The following is a 20,935-nucleotide window of genomic DNA, read 5'->3' on the forward strand; positions in this document are numbered from 1 at the left end:
AGGCAGGGAGGGAAATCAAATGTATTTATCAAGCATATATCCAGTGCTAATGGGTCTATGTTTAAACAAACCTGACTAATCAAAAGGGTTGAACAGTTTTTCTGGGGGACATTCAAAAGGGAACCAGAAGAGCAGGATTCAGAGTAGCAGCTGTGTCAGTCTGTATCCGCAAAAAGAACAGGAGTACTTGTGGCACCTTAGAGACTAACAAATTTATTAGAGCACAAGCTTTCGTCAGCTACAGCTCACTTCATCGGATGCATAGAACGGAACATATAGTAAGTGTGTGTATACACACACACACACAGAGATAAGTTGGAAGTTACCATACAAACTGAGAGAGGCTAATTAGTTAAGATGAGCTGTTATCAACAGGAGAGAAAAAAACTTTTGTAGTGATAATCAAGATGGCCCATTTAGACAGTTGACAAGAAGGTGTGAGGATACTTAACATGGGGAAATAGATTCAATGTGTGTAATGACCCAGCCACTCCCAGTCTCTATTCAAACCCAAGTTAATGGTATCTAGTTTGCATATTAATTCAAGCTCAGCAGTTTCTCATTGGAGTCTGTTTTTGAAGCTTTTCTGTTGCAGAATTGCCACTCTTAAATCTTTTACTGAGTGGCCACAGAGACTGAAGTGTTCTCCTACCAGTTTTTGAATGTTATGATTCTTGATGTCAGATTTGTGTCCATTTAGTCTTTTGCGTAGAGACTGTCCGGTTTGGCCAATGTACATGGCAGAGGGGCATTGCTGGCACATATCACATTGGTAGATGTGCAGGTGAACGAGCCCCTGATGGCGTGGCTAATGTGATTAGGTCCTATGATGGTGTCACTTGAATAAATATGTGGACAGAGTTGGCATTGGGCTTTGTTGCAAGGATAGCTTCATGGGTTAGTGTTTTTGTTGTGTGGTGTGTGGTTGCTGGTGAGTATTTGCTTCAGGTTGGGGGGCTGTCTGTAAGCGAGGACTGGTCTGTCTCCCAAGATCTGTGAGAGTGAGGGCAGGAGCATAAACTCTCACTTAAGTAATAAGCTCTTCTTGGAAAAGACAGACCTTCACAATATACCTACTCAAACATTATGCCTCTAGAGCACTGCCCTGAAAGGAACCAGGCTGCCAGGCAGACGCATTCTGGGTTGCAGGGGAGCAAGAGGTCTTTGTGCTAAGTGGTCTGTGGCCAGGCTTCCCACTCGATCAGGCCAGCCACTGCCATCTCCAGCTGGGTAAACCAGCATGTCAGGATCAGTAGAGAGCTGGTAAACTAATCAATCCTTGTCTTTCCTGAAAAGGGGCAATTTGGACACTTCTTCAGTTATTAAGCAAGTCAATTCACCTCTCTGCCTCAATTTCCCTATCTGTAAAATGGGGAATAACGATACTTACCTCTTTTGTAAAGTGTTCTGAGACTGATTGAGGAAAAGCGCTATAGAAGAACTAGGTACGATTATTATTATTTGTGTTCCAAATTATTGCTCCCTTAAGAGGCAAGAAAAAACACAGTGAGGACAAAGCTTCTTATGACAGGAATCATGACTTTGCACCTCTTGCATTTCAATAAGAACAGAGATTTCACACTTAACAAAAAAGGATAGTGGAGTCAAACAACCAAACCTACAGAGACCCGATTGCATTGACAACCCCGGTAGAGAATCCTCTTGCTTCTGTTTAAATGGCCATGCTTTAGAACACTCCTGACTGAAAATACAGAGAAGGCTGATGTCTCAAAGAGTATCCCCCTCTCACTGCACCAGAGAGACGCTTGCATTAGTAAGAAAATATATACCCATATTCTGCCTGTCCAAATGTTTAGATATCCTGAGAATCTGTCAAAATCTCAGAGAGCTCCCAAGTTCTCAGAGGCTCCTGCCTGAGTCATCAATGCACATATCAAGGTGCTGGAAGATAAACACAGAGATTAAAGGGGAGGTACTGGTGTGCCAAGCTTTACTGAGTGTAACATTCCACGCTCTACACTAGAGGATGCACTAATGTGCCAACATGCAGAGAAGGAGCAGATGTGTCAAATCTCACAGCAGCAGCAGCAGCAGGAGGCCAGGTTCACAGGAGGCACCAATGCACTGGAGTCTCAAGAGAGGAAATTGATGCAGTGCCAAGCCCCACAGAAGGGATTCTGTCTGACTGAAAGGGCCAATTAGAGTAAAGCTGGGAGCTATAAGACACTAAGTTCCATAGTGGGAGTTCTAATGATCTCCTCTGGAAGCACTCGGCACCAAAGACATATCAATGCACAAAGATCTAAAAGAGAACCAGTCTTTTCCTATACGTTTCAGCTGGACACCAATCTATACCAACTTGATTCAGGGTCTCCCATTATTGAAAGTGGGTATGTACATCTCTGGAACTCTCAAAATCTTGTGGTGGAAAAATGTTCCATCTGCTTATGTCACTGGAACTCAATGTTTTATTGTGATGCACTATGGATCTGCTTGTCTAATCCCTAGAGCATCAAGAGATGGAGGCCACTGGAAAAGAGACAGAACAGAAGGGGCATTGCTACATTCCATGCTGCATCCGGCACCAGAGTAACAACAACAAACATCATTCAGTGTACCACAAAGGAGTGCATTGAAAGAATCACATGTAAACATTTATACTGCACGAAGCACAGAGATACGATGCAGAATGGGGCAGAAGCCTTAAGGCAATGGTGCATCTCCATTCAATCTAAGGATGGAAATGCATAAGAGCGGATTACAAAAATGGGGGAGTTGAATAAGAGTCTGGAGAAGCTTTTAATACAGCCAAAATTACTGAAATAGGAGCTATCATGTGTCAAACACAATGTAGCCCAATGTCGAAGACATCAAAATCCCAGAAACTAGAGCATATAAAAAACCAAGTAATTTGGTAATGACGTGAATTCTGGGAAAAGAGATAAAAGCTATCCAACTTCAGAAAAGAGAGGTGGGGGCCGAGGGAGGTGGAGCTGTGATCGTTAGAAGCCAGTTGAATAATTCAGGTCTAGTTGTTTTGCCAGTCACATTTATAAGGGCTGGCATGTTCTGGGGCCTCTGAGGTACTTTTAGATGGAAAGTGCTTAGCAAGGAAAGAGCCCTTAAACAAGTCTGTAGGTAGATCAGAGGGTAAAAAATAAAACTCCAATAACCAAACTTAAATGTTTGGAGAGTTCCTGCATGATCTACACTGGAGGCAAGAATGAAAATTCTGCGCAGATGGTATCTTTAAAGAACAAGAGTTACTCCCACTAACCTGACAAAATAAAATTTACATCCACAGCCTTCTTTTCTCCCCCCAATATCACACCATATGCTGCATACAAGTTTCTACCCCCACTCAAAACAGATTTCACGTTTTAATAACTTAAGGTGTAGGCTAACTGCCAACGGCTTCTGTACAACAGAAACTATATGCATCCAAATGAATTAATACGCACAAATTATTGCCAGTGATTTGGCACAGAGCAACAACCAATAATTCACAACACATAAGCCATTCCACATGCTGTTTATACATTTTCCTAGTTCCAGTATATGGCATGTTTACCTTCTGTCCACGAGAGGACCAATGCTAACTGCAGATTTCAAGGAATGGAACAGCAGGTCATGGTAAATAAATTCCAAGACCACTCTCCATTTCAATTTTGTCCTCACAAGAGCTACTGGTCTACTGGGAAGCTCTACTCTATATCTAATGACTAGGAACTAAGTAGGTTAAAATTAAATGGTCTAATGTTTGTTCCATTAAAAAAAAAAATCTAGGAAACTACTGACTCTCATTATAGACACTCTTCATGGTCTGGCCATGTTTGGGAGGTAGCGACAGATTTATACTAGATTCAGTGGCGGGAAAGGTTGTTTTTAAGAGGGTTACTGGAATTGGCAACAGTCGGAAAGTGATGAGAACAGACAGCAGTGTAAATATGTATGTTTATTTACTCTGGCATATCTGATGAACACAGGCTTTGTCTACAAAAGACAACAACAATGGATGTGGGGATGTCTGCATGCTTAATGTTCATTATTTGTAATAATTCTATTATTTTAAAGCTTAAGAGGACCCTTAATAATAACCCTTTATATATGCACTTGAAAACGATCCTTCACCCTCTACATTAGACAACTTCTCAGCTGGCAGCTCTTGGGTTTTTTTGTTTTTACAAAGTCCTCCCAACAATTAAAAAAAATAAAACAATCCAAATAATAAAGATGTCCTAACAGGACCAGAATCTAAAACACTGTCCAGGTAAAGTAGCTGAAGCTCCTCAGGTAAAAGTTCAGTGACCAAGACTCAAATTGCCTGCACTCCCTCTGGAAATTGCTCAAAAAATGAGGAATGGGTAAATCCTTATAGTTCAATAAAGCTAATAACTAATACCCAGACAGATTATAGTGCAACAAAGTATTACTGTAAAAATACAACTGAACTGCTTTACCACTAAATAACCATCTAGTAGACAAATAAGTGGATCAACAAGCATTTCACTCTTAGAAGTTTTGTTGGCATCTGTGGAAAATGAGGGAGTTGGCTGTATTATTTGTTATGAAAATTATACCTGCTCCGTTTGTAGTGCTACCTGCTTGAAATCAAACTTAAGCTGTGGTCTGGCTATATGCAGGAAGTGCAGACAATGACTTTCGATGAGCCAAACCACCATATTCCAAAGACAATACACATGTGAATTTCTTTGAAACTTCACCTCCCACTGAAGTCTGGCTGACAACCCCCTCCATAGAGGAATAAACTTGTTCTGCCAGGCTCCAGACAGAGAACAAATGGACTTGGAGGGTAAGCTGTTTTGGAGTGGGGAAGGGGGAAAGACAATAAATGTTGGGCCTCTAGCACACCCAGAGCATGCTGCCAAAGAGCAGTCTTTTTTCCCCACCCCAGAGACAGAGACAACTGAGAAGGACTCACCCAAGATGGTAAAGAAAGTTAAAAGGGGAAATTTGTGTAGAAACGTATTTTGGTTTTACTTTTTGTTCCATGTGCTATGTACCTTTGGGTAAATAAATAATGCCTGGTTTTGAAGAAGCTGATTTTGAGTCATCTTGCTAATCACTGGTCCCAAGAGGAAAAGGGCTTACAGGTGCCAAACCCAGTTTGGCCCATCAGGGTAACAGTTTGTAAACAGCAAGGCTGCAACCCAGAGATTCAGTCTAATGAGTCTAAGAGTCTCATTAGACTAAGAGTGGAAGGACTGCATGGTAAGAGTGGAAGGACTGAGGGGTGAAGGTAGTGAAACCTGACTCCAAAAGGGGGAACTCTAGACAGACAAAGGATTATAAAGTGCAGCCTTCCCTGTAACTGTGACAGCATCCATGAATTAAGACTGATACTTTTGCATTATGTCAGCAGAATCCCTTAAAAGGCTTCCAGTAACGTCCCGAAATCAAGGGCCAGCAGCCATCATACAGTAGAACCTCAGCTTTCCCACAGGAAATGCTATTACAGTGTTACTTTGGAAAGACTGTCCAACATCACATTGACCAGCCAACTTGGCCTTCTACGTCAGGTAATCATCATAGATCGGATCCCCAATAATACACAGCTAGGAACCCAGATGACCAATTTGGAGTTAAGCCCAAGTCCTGGACTACCAGTCTACTGCTGTACATGCTGGACAAGGCTGCCTTCCAAATCATATCCTTTATAACATACAGAGATTTGAAGATGAGAGAGGGCGAGTTAGTAACCACCTCAGGTTACAAAATTTAGAATGTTTACTATGCAAATACGCCCGACAGTTTCCCAATAGAGGAAAACAGGATAACTCAACCTCAATTTCATTCATCTGGTTATTTCACATCTAAATAATTTCACGAGGCTCAGCCTCACACAGAGCCTTCAGGAGTTTTAGTACAGGCAGAAGCCCCTGCAGCAAGATATTTTCAGTTTTACTCAATTTGCAGCTTGTAATCCCAAATTTCATGCTCTGCAATGCACTGCAATATAGTACACATAAATATGAACCAAGCCTTCTGATGTCTGTTAGTCTTTCTTTACTGGTATCATTTCTCTCTGCTAAAACACAGATAAACATACAAATACTAAAGAGAACAATCATAAATAACCTGTACTAGAATTCTTTATGACTTGTATGAAAAACCACAACTCCCAGGAGAGCACTGAACATGCTTATATTTTAAAAGAGGTCCTATTAAGATTGCTGTCTTGATTTAAGCCAAACTGTTCTGTGCAGAAGAAAACTGCCTCAAAGCGAAAAACCTACAAAGCAAAGCAGCAGCCAATCAAATCTTCAAGCATGACTCAAACTAAATATTTCTTGCCAGAACCCACGTGGTTAGCAAGTCATTTCAAATATTCGTTTCAATGCCAATTTGTTGTCAAGCTCAGACATTTATCCTCAGGCGTCAAAGCTTATTACCCCCTCGAACAGCGCTCCCAGACAATTGGCGAAGTTTTACAGACAATGGACACTAGCAAGTATGTAGGTCTCTTCCTGCAGGGAGCGATTCCAAGAATACCACCTTAAAAATGTATCTCGTTTCTAGGGGCTGCTAAAAATACTCTTGACCGACGACATTTCAAGACTGCCTAGCAAACTCCTCCCCAACCCATTTGCTACGAAGGGAGATCAAGAAGAAGAAAAATGACCGGCAAGATGAACACTGGCCCGACCGACTCATTTTTTTGGAGGGCTAGAAGGGAGACGATAGTACGTAAAACTCAGAACTATTACTTGATACAAGAACGGCCACACTGGTTCAGCTCAATGGTATTTCTAGCCCAGTGTCCTGTCTCTGACAGTGGCTAGTACCAGATGTTTCAGAGGGAGCAAACAGAGCACGGTAATTTGTCAAGTGATCCATCCCGTCATCCAGATCCGGTTTCTAACAGTAAGAGGTTCAGAGAGTATGGGGGTTGCTCATGGTTAAGTCATTTGTAGACCTATCCTCCATGAACTTCTTCAATTTTTTTTTTGAATCCAGTTATACTTTTGGTCTGCACAACATGCCCTGGCAATGAGTTCTACAGGTTGACTGCACGTTGTGTGAAGTAGTACTTCCTTGTGATTGTTTTAAACTTGCTGCCTATTAATTCCAGTTGGTGACTCTTGGTTTGTGTTATGTGAATGGGTTAATAACACTTCCTTATTTTATAGACCTCTATCATATCCCCCACCACAGTCATTTATTTTCCAAGCTGAACAGTCCCAGTTTTTTTCTCTCTCCTCAAACGGAAGCTGTTCCATGCCCCTAAACATTCTTGTTGCTCTTCTCTATACTTTTCCAAATTCTAATGCACCTTTTTTGAGATGGCGCAATTGGAACGGCACACAGTATTCAAGGTGTGGACATACCATGGATTTATATAGTGGCATTATGAAATTTACCATCTTATTTTATTATCCCCTTCCTAGTAGTTTCTAAGCTTTTTTAACTACTGCTGCACAATGAGCAGACATTTTCAGAGAACTATCCACAATGACTCTAAGATCTCATTTTTGAATGGTAACAACTAATTTAGACCCTATCATTTTGTATATATAGTTGGGATTCTGTTTTCCAATTTACATTATTTTCCATTTATTAATACTGAATTTCATCTGCCATTTTGTTAGCCAGTTTTATGAGATCCCTTTGTAAGTCTTTGCAGTTAGCTTTGGACTTAACTATCTTGGGTAATTTTGTATCATCTGCAAACTTTGCCACCTCACTGTTTACCCCTTTTCCCAGATCATTTATGAATATGTTCAATAGCACTGGGCCACTTATTCCTACTCTGTGTCCTATCTTTCAACCAGTTGTTGATCCATGAAGGGACCTTCCCTTTTAGCTCATGACTGCTTACTTTGCTTAAAAACCTTTGGCCAGGGACCTTGCCAAAGGCTTTCTGAAAGTCCGAGTACACTCTATCGATTGGATCATCCTCGTCCACGTTTGTTGACCTCCTTCAATAATTCTGGTGAGGCATGATTTCCCTTTAGAAAAGCCATATTGACTCTTCCCCAACATATCATGATCATCTATTTGGTTGAAACTATAGTAAAGAAAGAATTATCAGACAATCTGGTGGTACCAAAGTTAGGCATACCGGCCTGTAGTCGCCAGGATCACCTTTGAAGCCTTTAAAAATAAAAATAAGCATCATATTAGTTACCCATTAGGAACAAAGATGATGTTGAGGTCAATTGGTTTACATTTTAATTTGTTAAAACTCAAACTCTAGAGCAAATATTGGGATAAAAACTCTTGGTGAAGGAATTGGTGTCCTTCCTTCAGCCGAGGCTGAAAAAGCTGCCACTCAGATTTCAGCGGTAACACTAGCTCTTCAGTCCATCAAGCAAAAGCAGGGGAATAAAGATTTGATACCGTTATTTCTAAAAGAGAACAAACTTTGAGGGGGAAGAGGAGTGCAGAAAAACACATACTTTGAGGTCATCCTTAAACACCAAACAGGATCAGTAAACAGCAAAAGCATTTCACAGTTACAGTTTACTGATTGTAAAAGTAGATTCAGAAAAAAATATGTAATCATATGTCATTAGCTTAATATTTTCTTTTATCAAGCACAATGAGATACACAGAACGGAATAGAGTTATTTACTACAGCTACTAACACAAGACTCTCAAAGGATTATTTTTTCTTCCTCTTCTTTGCGTTGGATAGATTAGACCCGACTTCTTAAAAAAGGTTTATATTTAAAAAAAGATTTATTTACTGCCCCCCCCTTTTGTTTTTAAACCTATGAGCAACTGGATCATGGTCTTAGCTCTTCCCTGGTTTTGCTAGACCTAGTAGGTGTCAGAGGGGTATGTACTGTTTGCTCCTACACCTTAACTGAAGGTAAGAGGGATTCAATATCAAGGCTTTCTTTCTTCAAACTATTAATAAATGAAGCCAAATACATACAATTTTTTTTTAAGATGTTTTAGGTCCCAATCAAGGTGGGCCATTTCCAGCAGGAGGGTGGGGGAGAAAATCTTGGTTTGTGCTGGAAATGGTCCACCTTGATTATCATACACATTGTAAGGAGAGTGATCACTTTAGATAAGCTATTACCAGCAGGAGAGTGGGGTGGGGGGAGAGAAAACCTTTTGTAGTGGTAAACACCCATTTTTTCATGCTTTGTGTGTATAAAAAGATCTTCTATACTTTCCACAGTATGCATCCGATGAAGTGAGCTGTAGCTCACGAAAGCTTATGCTCAAATAAATTGGTTAGTCTCTAAGGTACCACAAGTACTCCTTTTCTTTTTGCGAATACAGATTAACACGGCTGTTACTCTGGATAAACAGTGAGAGTGATTCAGCAGGTACAGCAGCAAAACAAAGATGTTTAGATCCTCTGACTTTATTCCTCAGTGTCAGACTGAAATATTTATATCCAACATAAACAAATCACCAGCACCACCCCTGGCAATCCCAAATGCTCTGTTTGGACCTATCCTCAGCTCTGTAAGCAATTGGATGTGGAGTCCTGCTTGCTCCAAAGCAATCTCTCTCTTTGCCTCCCAAGCAGTCTCTCTTGTGGAACCTCACTGGTCTTCAATCTTCAGCCTTCCTTACATTTCTTCTCTTGAGAACTTACCATCATCAAGGCTGCTCAAAAAAGTCCCTTTGCCACAACAGCCACAGCCCAAGAGACATTGGCTTTGTCATAGGAACTATAGCAAGGAAGACACATGTAAGCAGCCCCAGTGGTATTGGGGAAGCCTGAGCGCGTGATGCAGCAGGAACTTATGCATCTACTCACATCCCCATTTATTCTTTCAGGTAAGACTGTTGTGCAATTTCAATACTTTATCTTCCACAATCAGGTGAGAAAAACATAAGGGAACCTCAGCCAATTCCATCTACAATCCCTGTGTTCACTACTTCACCTGCTGTATGAAGACTTCTGAAGTAAGGAACAGATGCATCTTCCTCAACTGCTATCACTTATTTAACTAATTCAAAATAGCCTTCTAATTGCACCCATGCACACTAGTTATTACTTCCATTTTCTCCCCTGGAAAGTGTTGAACTGTGAAATTAAGTTTATAGAAGATTTTGCTTTAAATACATCCACTTCCACCTCACGAATACATTCCTGTGCTTCAAATTTTTGCTGTGTAGTTATTTCTTTTCTTCAACCCACCACTGTCTTGAAAGATTGGTTCTCAAATGCAAGGTGCTATTTTTCAAAGCCAAGGAACAGTAAGAAATCCATTGCCAAGAATTTTGTTATGTTATGGGTTTATGGTGAAATACAAATATTGTTATTTAGAAAAAGTCATGTTCTACTTTCACAGAGTTTTATTTTATAAACTGACATGTTAAAACAACATCAACGGATTGTTTAAAGTTTGGGCATTATAGCAATGGAAGTGATTCACGATGAAAATTAATTCATATTTTCTACTAAATGGGAACGAATGAGAATACAAAATAGAAATAAGCACCCAGTTTGCAAAACAAAATTAGTTCTTTTAAAAAAAGGACACTGTCAAATAAGTAATTTGCCATAACCTGGAAAATATTATTTCTTTCCCTACCTGCATTTCTAATAGCGTGCAAGGCCACTTTTTCTATTTCTTTATTTGTACACCAATTTTGCCATCTCAAGAAACACACACAACTCTAGAGAATCACAGAATCGTAGGACTGGAAGGGACCTCAAGAGGTCATCTAGTCCAGTCCCCTGCACGCATGGCAAGATTAAGTATTATAGACCATCCCTGACAGGTGTTTGTCTAATCTGCTCTTAAAAATCTCCAATGATGAAGATTCCACAACCTCCCGAGGCAATTTATTCCAGTGCTCAACTACCCCGTTAGGAAGTTTTTCCTAATGTCCAACCTAAACTGCCCTTGCTTCAAATTCAGACCTATAAGCCCAGCGAAGGTTACTGTAATCAGAAGAGGAAAACAAACACCGGTCCCTTATAGAAGTCAAGGCGTTGCGCTCATATTAGCGTGTCCAGCAAAAGCTCATGAGGTACGAAACTCTCCATTTTAATAAGCGGTGAGATCAAATATGAAGAGAAGTGCAAGTCTTGGTTTCTGCTACGAAATTCTGGATTCCCTTAAAATGCAGGAGCAAATAAATGCTCATTTGCCTTAAAAAGTGATGATGCAAAGGTGTTATCAACTGCTAGATGCAACTTCCCTGTAACAAAGTAGCACTAATAAGCTATGTCAAGAAAAGATAACCGAGTTAAACAAACTAAATATCAGCTGTTTCATTTGGGAAAAATGCTTATCTCAAAAGATTAACATCTAATTTAAAAAGATTAAAATTATTTTTTTCTTCAGCTCAATTTATAACCGTAGATGGTACTGCAGTGATTTACAAACATTCTTTATGAAAATTCAACGCAATATTTCTGATAGTCTGTAAAGGACTCATTATAGTACGGGGGCTGGCTATTCCCCTTTCCCCAGACAGTACATCATGCTTTTCTACCATTACTATTAGTTTAAGATGGGTGTGTGTGTCTCTTTCTATCTCTGCCCCCACTATGCTCGGTATACTTACAGCTGAAGAAATGGCTCACAATTCTATTTGCTTAAAAACTGTTTGTTTACATGGATCTCCCACTGGAGATTAGTAGCCTACTTAATATTTTATTTGAATGATTAAAAAATGTCCCACCAAACACTATGTCCAGATGTGAGAATAGAGTTTGCAGTAAGACACGCTTCTCTAACTTCTGAAGTTTAATTTGATCGTAAACTACCATGATGGATGTCCTAATGAATTAATCTGTTTCCAAAGTTCAAATAAAAGCCTGAATTCTATAAAAGTCTTCTCCTTCACCCCTTGGGGATAAAGTTGGACTACTGTCGTTTCTCATGCTATAAATCAAATGAAGAGACAGCATTCAACATTTACCAGACACAGCAATCCTCTTCACTGAAAATAAACATTTCTCATTTCAGCAGTGAAACCATACCTTTCCTTTTGTCTCGTTGTTGGAAATCTTTTCCAACAAAAATCTCAATCACGTGGTGAAAAGAATGCTATCTTGTAGAGCTGAGTTTATGTAAAGTGCACAAAAATACTAGGCACAAGTTTTGAGACATTATGATTCCCTAGTTTTTGTTTTTTGGCACTTTCACATCACTTTTGTGCCCACATTCTATGTACAACAAATAGAACTAAAAATAATCCTGGTGATACCTCCGAATTTAATTTCTTATCATATCTTTTTTTCACTCTAAACTGAACAAGGTGCATATTTACATCAGAGCTAAGTGGTATTTTGTTTGCTCTGTGCCCATTTTGTATACTGCAAAATAAGGTGAATTCTGAGGCTGACAGGGTTAACATCTAGCAGAGATTAACATAAATGCACATGAAAATATATGCTTCTCTGTAACAATATTGTCAGTTACTGTCAGATTCATTCACATGACTATAATGATCATGAAGGGAAAGTTCTCCCATAACTTTGATTTATCTGTTATTGAAACCTGTAAATAGAAATCTATAAACCGCACTGCGAACCTGTGAGATTACATCAGACACCTGAACAGTTTCTGGAGGGTCGTCAGATTTAGCAACCAAGGTGAAGTGCATTCAAATGACCAAAGAAATACAGGGATTCTGTTTAACAGGAAATCTGTGAGTTCTTCTTTTACAAACTGTTAACAAGAAAAAATGTTTCTAGAAGCAACAAAATCTTTTTGAACTTCTAAAGCAGCTACTTTGGTTCTTCCTTCACTGATGGCTGCTCAACTGGGTTTACTGCTGTAGTTTACCTTCAGAAAGCTTGTCTAGACATCGTACATGTGCCTTTTTGAGTAAATAAAAACAAACATTTTTTGTTTATTTTAAACAACAGGCTTTTTTCCTTCATACGGCAATACTCAAAAAGTTGATGGGAGGACGTAAATATTCGGGGAAAGAGAATATTGCAGCGAGTGAAACCTGCCTCCCGCCCCAAAACATAAAAATTCATTTTCTGCCTTTACACCTTTCCCTGAGGGAAAAGGAATGTTTATTGTATAAAACATTTATCACTGTATTTGGTGCTGTATCGCAGGATATTTTAGGATTGGTTAATTAACGTAGGGAATAATTAACAATTTTCCAGATGGATGGTGGATGTAGTTACAAGGTAAGATGAGTGGATAGTATTTATGCAGGAGGCATGTATTTGGGTAGCACTTAAGAGGACATTATGCACCCCATTTTGACTGATTCAAAATGTTGTTTAATCCGACAAAGCAGAGGAAAAAAAAAGTTAAAAGTTAGAGAACTGAAATCCATTTTAAATGCATATCATAGGTGGCAACATTTCAAATATGTGCCCACTAACGTGTCCAACTCACAATTAAAATTTAAACCAGTGTTAAAAGTTCTGTACTGTGTCAGAGTGTTTTCGCTCCCCTTTTCCATCTGTGCTAGTTTAAGAAGTCTTAGACGAAAAAGCAAGTACACCAAAAAGATAGCACATTCACAAAATACTTTAAAGTATTAATGCAGTCCACAACATCTTCAAGTCTTTTCTAGTTAGGCCCTTGTGCATGGCTACTCATGCATAGTTTATGTAACATTGAAAGATAAAGCAATGCTTCTGGTAGCTTGTCTAGAGAACCAGATATAATTTCCAGGCCACTGTTCATCTCCCTTAGCCACCTTTACACTGAAGCACTGCTGCAATATTTATTCCACTCATGCCTCTCTTTCTCACGTCATCCTGCTTGGTGTCACACAGCTGCAAAAACCACCTGCCACTGCGATGTAGCTATTGTTTTTGTCACCTCCCCCACACCCCATCATTCTTTCTGAAAAGGATTTGCTCATTCTGCTCTAAAGGCTCCCCCCTCTGCCTTTTTGCAACACTGAAAATGGGAATCCCAGGTGGCTCTAGCTAGCTAATTATCCATGTGCTTTTAGAGTCTAATTCTTTCTACTGGTAATGTAGCAGAGTCTTCAGCCACAAAGTCATTTCATATGCTAATTAGAGACAGGCTAGCTAATACCTCAGTCTGCTCAGGAGTACTAATCTTTTGTAGGGACTAATGATATGAGAAGAAGATGAGCTATGAAAATGGCCCCCAAAAGATGCTACATCTCCTTCCCACCCAGCCCACCCCCATAATAAAAACCTCTCTTGTACATCTGAATGTAGTAGTTTGATAGGTTAGCTGAGTGTAGTGCCTCCATAGAGCAACAGGAGACTGACTTAAAAATTGAGTTTTCCCTTGTATGTCTGGAAAAAAAAAAATCCAGTAGGGTGGCATTATCTAAATTTTATCATACACAAATTGTCCTTAAGGATTTTTGGGTGTAATTAGCACGTCAGAAATTTATCAAACCAAACCAGTAAGTCTTGAATCTGAAACCAAGATGTTATTTAATTCTGCAAAGACTAAATAATGACTATCAGCATTTCAAGTTTGCAAACTCACCCCATGTATTATATGCCTACTGAACTGCCTGTCTAATCTAGATTAGATCCTTAGGGCAGGGACCATGTGTCATTATTTGCATCAGCACTGAGCTCACTGTTGGCTCTTAAGCAATTTCTCCCAAAGTCACTTCACAGATAGGCAAATGTAACTGTGAGGCTGATTCTTCGGTGAACATCCAGAAAGCAAGAACCAGTAAAAGTTTAGGATTCTCCAGCCTGCACCACTGCTAGAACTATTTTAATCTGCACAATGGCACAAAAGTGATTCAGCAAAAAATTTACTGTGTGTATATTCATGGTTAGGACGCAAGTATCTGGTGAGAGAGATACAGATATCCAGTTTGAAGAAAAATCAGAGAGACTGTAGGGCCAGTGAGATCCAACAACTCTTGGAGATCAGTCTTTTCATGATGTATATAAGAGGTTCTTTACCCACTACTGGTCAAAATTTTAAAGTTACTACGTACAAGGAAATATAATTTTATTTTGACTGAAATAAAAGGTAGACGGGAGCATTCCCACTGGTGAATTATTAGTTCTTAGTGATAAAAACCTCATCTTATGGCAGTTCATTCTACATAGTTAATTTATGGTGCCAGTGCAAGACTGAGGATACTGCTGTTGTGCTGTTCATCCAGTTCAGAAAAGCTAGTCCACAGAGCCAGCTAGCTACTAAAGAAGCCACAAAAGGTCATTTCTCAGCACTACAAGACGAGAGAAGGAAAATAACCTGCAGTGCAAAGCAGACTTTGCCAGGGAGTTAAAAATCCACACGACTCTGGAGTGATGTGTTTTAAAGACTAATGGTGTAAAACCTAATGGGAAACCACACAGATGGTTATTTTATACCTCTGAACCAGCTTCCAGTACATTACAATCCATATTAGTGAAGTTCTCACTATGGCAAACCCTCCTTTTCAAAATTCCCCCATGATAACCCACAAACGTACATATTTTTCCAAGCTACTCCAAGTCTGTATTGTCTTGGATTCCAGGAATACCATGCCATCCTCATTAGTTACAGTACAAGTATACATCACTTAAAGCTATACAGAACCAGTATGAGAGGCTCAATAACCATTTCAACATGTCATACCTGAGAAGTTAAAAAAATCCAAAATGCAATTCCCATAATCCATCTGGGCATACACCAGGAGGAAGGGAGAGGGGAAGAAAGCAAGCATCTGCCTTTTTTCTTTTAAATCAGCTTTACAAAAAGGTAAAAGACATTAAGTTAGTCTAAACTGGATTCTCCATGTTACCAGAATCAATCAATAGGCTTGCGACACATACAGCTGGTTATCAGCATAAGTTTCATTATCAGAGCCAATACAATCAGACATCTATGCATGTTCTCTGGCTCATTTATCTACCTCAGAAGAGGAAACAGAGGTCTATTATGGATCAATAAAGACCTGATGTCTGAAGAAATGAGCATCAGAAGAGAGAAATGGGCACGTCCAGGTAGCTGCAGCATTTCGGTCTGCACACAGGTACAGATTTAGCAATAAGCCGGGGATACAGAGAAAAAGCTTAAGGACAATGACCATTTTATTCCGTTAAACCCCTAATGTATTTTGGTGAAAGAAATCAAGTCGTTTGCTTTTAACTGTAGCCCAAAACTGCATTAAGTCTCTTGGGTGCTTTGATTTTTTTCTCTTTTTAAATCTTGGCATACGGACAGCTCCAGGGCTCAGTAGGAGAAATTATTAAAAGCATGCCTGCAGAAGTAAAGACATCAGTCATTGCCCTTATCCCCTGTGTTTCATGAGCACTTTCCCCCCATGCTGTGTGTAAAAGATTTCATGCAGTCAGAACCATCCCTTTTAACAGACTAAAAATTAGAAGTCTTTTAAGAATCAGCATCTCATTCCATCAAAATGGAAAGAGAAACATCCAAAAACGTTTCATCGTTCAGAAAGGTCAGATGCACCTTAACAGTTTATCAAATCCACTTCCATTTGTCCTGTAGAATTCATTTAGCCAAGTAATTAGTAATATAGTTCTTATACAATATATTACAGTTTCATAAAAAATCAATTCCCAAAATGAATAAGCATTAGAGAGAACAAACCAGCTAAGTTTAGAATGCTTTCCTACGCTGCTTGAAGTGTTCAAGGTCCAGGTGTGTTTCAACCCTTTTTTCTGCTCTACTGTTGCAAAAATAGATGTCCATTCCTTGACATTACCGTTCTATCCCCAGATCTTGACTTCTTTTCTTGAAGTCACATTATTGCTTCTCAATCCAGAGTTTCAGGTACTTTATACATGTATTGCATTATTTATGCACTACTGTATTAGAAATATGTATATAAAACTATTATTTTATTCATCATTACCCCCAAAGAATTTTGGAGGGTGAAAAGGTATGAACATTAGATGATGCACTTTATGACAACACAGTGCTTACAGTAGTTTTGAAAAATGAGGCAAAATTTAAGGACTTCACAAACTGCTTCCTGCTTCTAGTGACTACAGCACAGATTTTTAAAGGAATCTAGTCATTGCTCCGCTGAGCATTACAACACTTAACTGACTCAGTCTCATTTCCAAAAGTGACAGGCACTTAAGAGTCTAAGTCAGATTGAAAGAAATGGAACTTAAGCTCCTAAGTCACTTTTGAAAATGAGACTTGGGCTTTGCAATGCTGAACAGAGCAATGCCTAAATACCTGTAAAAATCTGGGCCTACGGTTATCATCCTAACCTCAGAAATCTTCATACTTTAAACATTCAACTGAATGTTAGCATGCATTACACTGTAAAGAAAACACAGCCACAGGATTATTACTGACCAGTTTAGTCAACATTAGAGCTGGTCAGGAAGTTTTGATGAAAAATAGTATCTACATTTTGTGAGAACTTATGCATGTTTTCTCCTCTCTTCCCCAGCTGTTTCCCAGTCATCTCTCATTACGCCTGCATTTCAGATAGCTCTTGGCTCCAAAGTGAGTATACTAATTTTGTGCGCTACAATATTTGATTTGTACATAATGATCCATTCTCGCCTTGGAATCTGTGAATATAGGAACTGAAATCTAAAACAAACAAGCTGGAGAACAGACTATGTGATTTGGGTTCAAAATAGGAATCTGAAAGACCCCTTCTGGAGTTTTCAACATACAATTATACAAATGTAAGGCCCGAAGGGACCTCGAGAGATCATCTAGGCCATCCCCTTGTGCTGAGGTAGGACCAAGTATACCTAGACCATCCCTGACAGGTATTTGTCTGGCCAGTTCTTAAACCTCCAATGATGGGGATTCCACAACCTCCCTTGGTAACCTACTCCTTAAAGTTAGGAAAAGCTTTATAATATTAACATAACCCTCTCCCGCTGCTGACTAAGCCAATTACTTCTTGTCCTACCTTCAGTGGACATGGAGAACAATTGTTTATGATCCTCTTTATAACACTACAGGAGACTATATTAAAGATGTATTAGGTCTGCCTTCAATCTTCTTTTCTCAAGACTAAACATATCCAGTTTTTTTTTTTAAACCTTCCTTCATAGTCAGAGTTTCTAAACCTTTTATCATTTTTGTTCCTCTCCTCTGGATCCTCTAAAGTAGAAGGAAAAAGTCAAAGTTCCCATCTGGTAAAAAGACTGAAACTCCTATTTGGTAAATAAAAAAAGCTCTCAAGTGAAAGGATGATGTAATTTGGACTATGTTTGAACAAGAGAAATCCACTGGTGCAACTGCCTTGGTGGTAGCACTAATGGGAGCTCTCGTGTAGATTAGTTCTCGTAGCTCCCATTGTTTTTACCATGTCAATTAAAACTTCAGCTGAACTGGTGGTACCATCAGTGGGGATTTTTTCCCCATAGAATTTCCTAGTATACACAGGGCTTAAGAGTCTCCTACTTTGAAGGTCTCCTTTGGAAATTACTATCTTCAGTATCTGAAATGACACAGCACACATCCTTCTATAGAGAAGAGAGGATGGAATTCAGTACACAGTGGTCATTCAGATGACATGACACATTTAAAAAGAAAAACAATTGTAAGAGACAACCCAAGCACATGCATTAAAACCTTGAAAGGCAAGAAAAACATCACAGCGCTTTGAAAGAGCCGTTGGTGAAGTAATCATCTGAAAAACTGTTTCCTTGACTTACCTATGGTACAATTTGTGGTTATTTTTCTCCGCTTGGGGTTGTGTCGTAGCAATTCTAACTCTCGTTTGGTTGGCTCCCATGTTGAATACTTCTCTCCAATGCCTGAGCAGATGAAAAGAAAGTTTCAGGGTGCTGTTAGCTAGAACAGCTGAAAGGATACTTTCAAGAAAAGGTTGTGATGCACTGTCCATTAGGTTGGATTCAGTATACAAAAAACGACAATAGCCAGCTTGCTTTTTATTACTGTTCAGAAAGGCAGCAATTGACCTTGACAATATGTTCCCATAAACATGGGCTAAAAGTACACAAAAGCAGTTACTTGTATAGAATTCCTATCTATCTGTTTCCAAGTAACAGTCTTTCCACCAATGGATGAAAAAAACCTCCAATTAAAAAGGACCCAGCATGAAGGCCAATCCAGTATTATCTATTGTTTCAAGTGTCCATGATTTTCTTTGGGCTCAAAGGGGTCATATTGCCAGCACAACCGCATGTCTTGGGGCTAAGCAGAGATTGGCTGAGATACAGGGCAACTTAGACAATTGTCCCCATATCTCTTCAATGAAACGACAAATATGGTAAATAAGCCAAAATAGATCCAACGTACCGGACAGCTACAGCCTTACTCTTAATAGATGCAAAGCAGGTTTTAGAGGATTTGGAAAATACTTAATAGTGTATTCCCTCATCACGTATTAGGGGGTATGCTGCTATAACTCTCACGATGCCATTGTAGTATTGGGTAATAGCAAACAGAGACTCTAGTAGAATGAAGGTCGAATACCCTAACATTCCCCAGAAATATAGCTAAATGCAGTGGGGGTTTTTAATTTAACTCCCCACTACCCAGAGAAAAAAACGTTATTTTCTCAAGAGCTGTAGTTGAAATTTGTCATATTAAGTATTTTCTTAAAATAAAAGCCCCCAATGCTATGTTTCAAAAACATTTATTTTGTTTGGGGGACTGGAGGGTAGGGGGGAGTCAGGAGAGCCAGTAATCAACAGGACAGATTAGATGTGGGCACAAAGGTGTCTACAGTATAATATGAAATATGAAAACTACAGCAACAATAAAAGACCCAAGAGCTGACCAGCTAAAGGCTGCTGCAGCATTCTATGCAGCAAAGAGAAATTGCTATGCAAGGCTAGTTATAGTAAATCACAAAAGCATTTTGGCATATTAAAAAAAAAAAAAAAAGACAGGCAATCTATTCTAAAATTGAGGATTAAAGTCAATTAGAGTTCATCTTATTCTGTGCAGAATGCATATCGATGAAACAGTACTGTGCTAGAGAAAATAAATTATAAATCATACACATGAAAAGAAGATGAGTAGAAAATATAGCTGGAGGCTTACATATTCTGCATGGTACATGTTTCATTTTTAATAGCTCTTTGATCTTCATTTTCAGAAATAGCTCTGCCTGTCAGAAGTTACCCATCCAAAATGTTTGAGTCATAGTTACTCTTGACCCTCAAGGTTCCTGCATATGACTGAGGTCGCATTCTTGGATTCATGAAGACAACAAACTTCAAATCTACGTAGATTCATATATCTCTTTACTTTATTTGACTCAACAATTTTTAATGAAAGAGCACAAGAACTAAAACACCCCTTCCCTTTTCCCAAGGTTAAGCATTAACGAAAAATACAAGGAAAATAAAAAGGGAAACTAATTACCATGTAACAGATTGAGGAGATTAAACAGCTGCAATGCTTTGAATACACTATACAGTATGCACAGGCAAATGCTGAATGAAGCAGCATTACAGAGACACACATATGGACAGTCCACATATGACAGAACATTGGCTTGCAACAAGCTTTTCAATAGACAGCTTCAGCAAATCTTTTCAGATTAACAATATTTCTGTATTAATTTATAACATGGTTTTGCAAGCAAACTGTCAGAATTTTATATTATTTCCAACATTTTAGTACTACCAGCTATTGGACTGGCCAGTTGCAAGCCTGGTAAGTCTAAAATTCAGTTATGCTACAATTTAAAAATGACCAATTTAGTATACATTGTCAATAGGTATTGTACAGGACTTTGGTTAATTATTTAATGGGACTGTTCAAACAATAAACACATCCAGTATGTTCAAATATTGGTTTACTGGATAAGAGTGAAAATATTAACACTAAAGCCCCAATCCTGCACTCAAAGGTGGTTTAACTTTATGTGTGTGAATAGTCCCACACAAGTCAATGGAACTATTTATATGCATTAAGTTAAGCATGTTGCCTGAGTGTTTGTAGGTTTGGGATCCAAGTGCTTAACAGCAAATCTGAGTCCTCAAGTAATTTTAAAGAAGTCAAGGTAAATAAAAGATCTGACAGCTTTGCAGGATTCTGGGTGAAGCAATTAAGTCTTGTTTAAGTAGTAATTAAAAAAAAACAAAACAACACACACACACAAAGTTAAATGCCAGGACAAACATCAAGAGCAAAACAGGTGT

At 39.0% G+C, this 20,935-nt stretch overlaps 1 protein-coding gene across 5 annotated transcripts in view; it reads right to left on the reverse strand.

Moving 5' to 3' along the window:
- Window positions 1-20,935, reverse strand: part of USP22 (ubiquitin specific peptidase 22) — a 195,235-nt gene that overhangs the window by 54,869 nt on the left and 119,431 nt on the right. For all 5 annotated transcript variants that reach the window (XM_073361872.1, XM_073361871.1, XM_073361868.1 and 2 more), the window contains one exon: window positions 18,473-18,574. In XM_073361872.1, coding sequence (XP_073217973.1) covers window positions 18,473-18,574 — 102 coding nt within the window. The remainder of the gene's footprint in view (window positions 1-18,472; window positions 18,575-20,935) is intronic.

This window comes from Lepidochelys kempii, chromosome 10 (genome assembly GCF_965140265.1).
Source record: "Lepidochelys kempii isolate rLepKem1 chromosome 10, rLepKem1.hap2, whole genome shotgun sequence".
Classification (NCBI taxonomy): Eukaryota; Metazoa; Chordata; order Testudines; family Cheloniidae; genus Lepidochelys; species Lepidochelys kempii.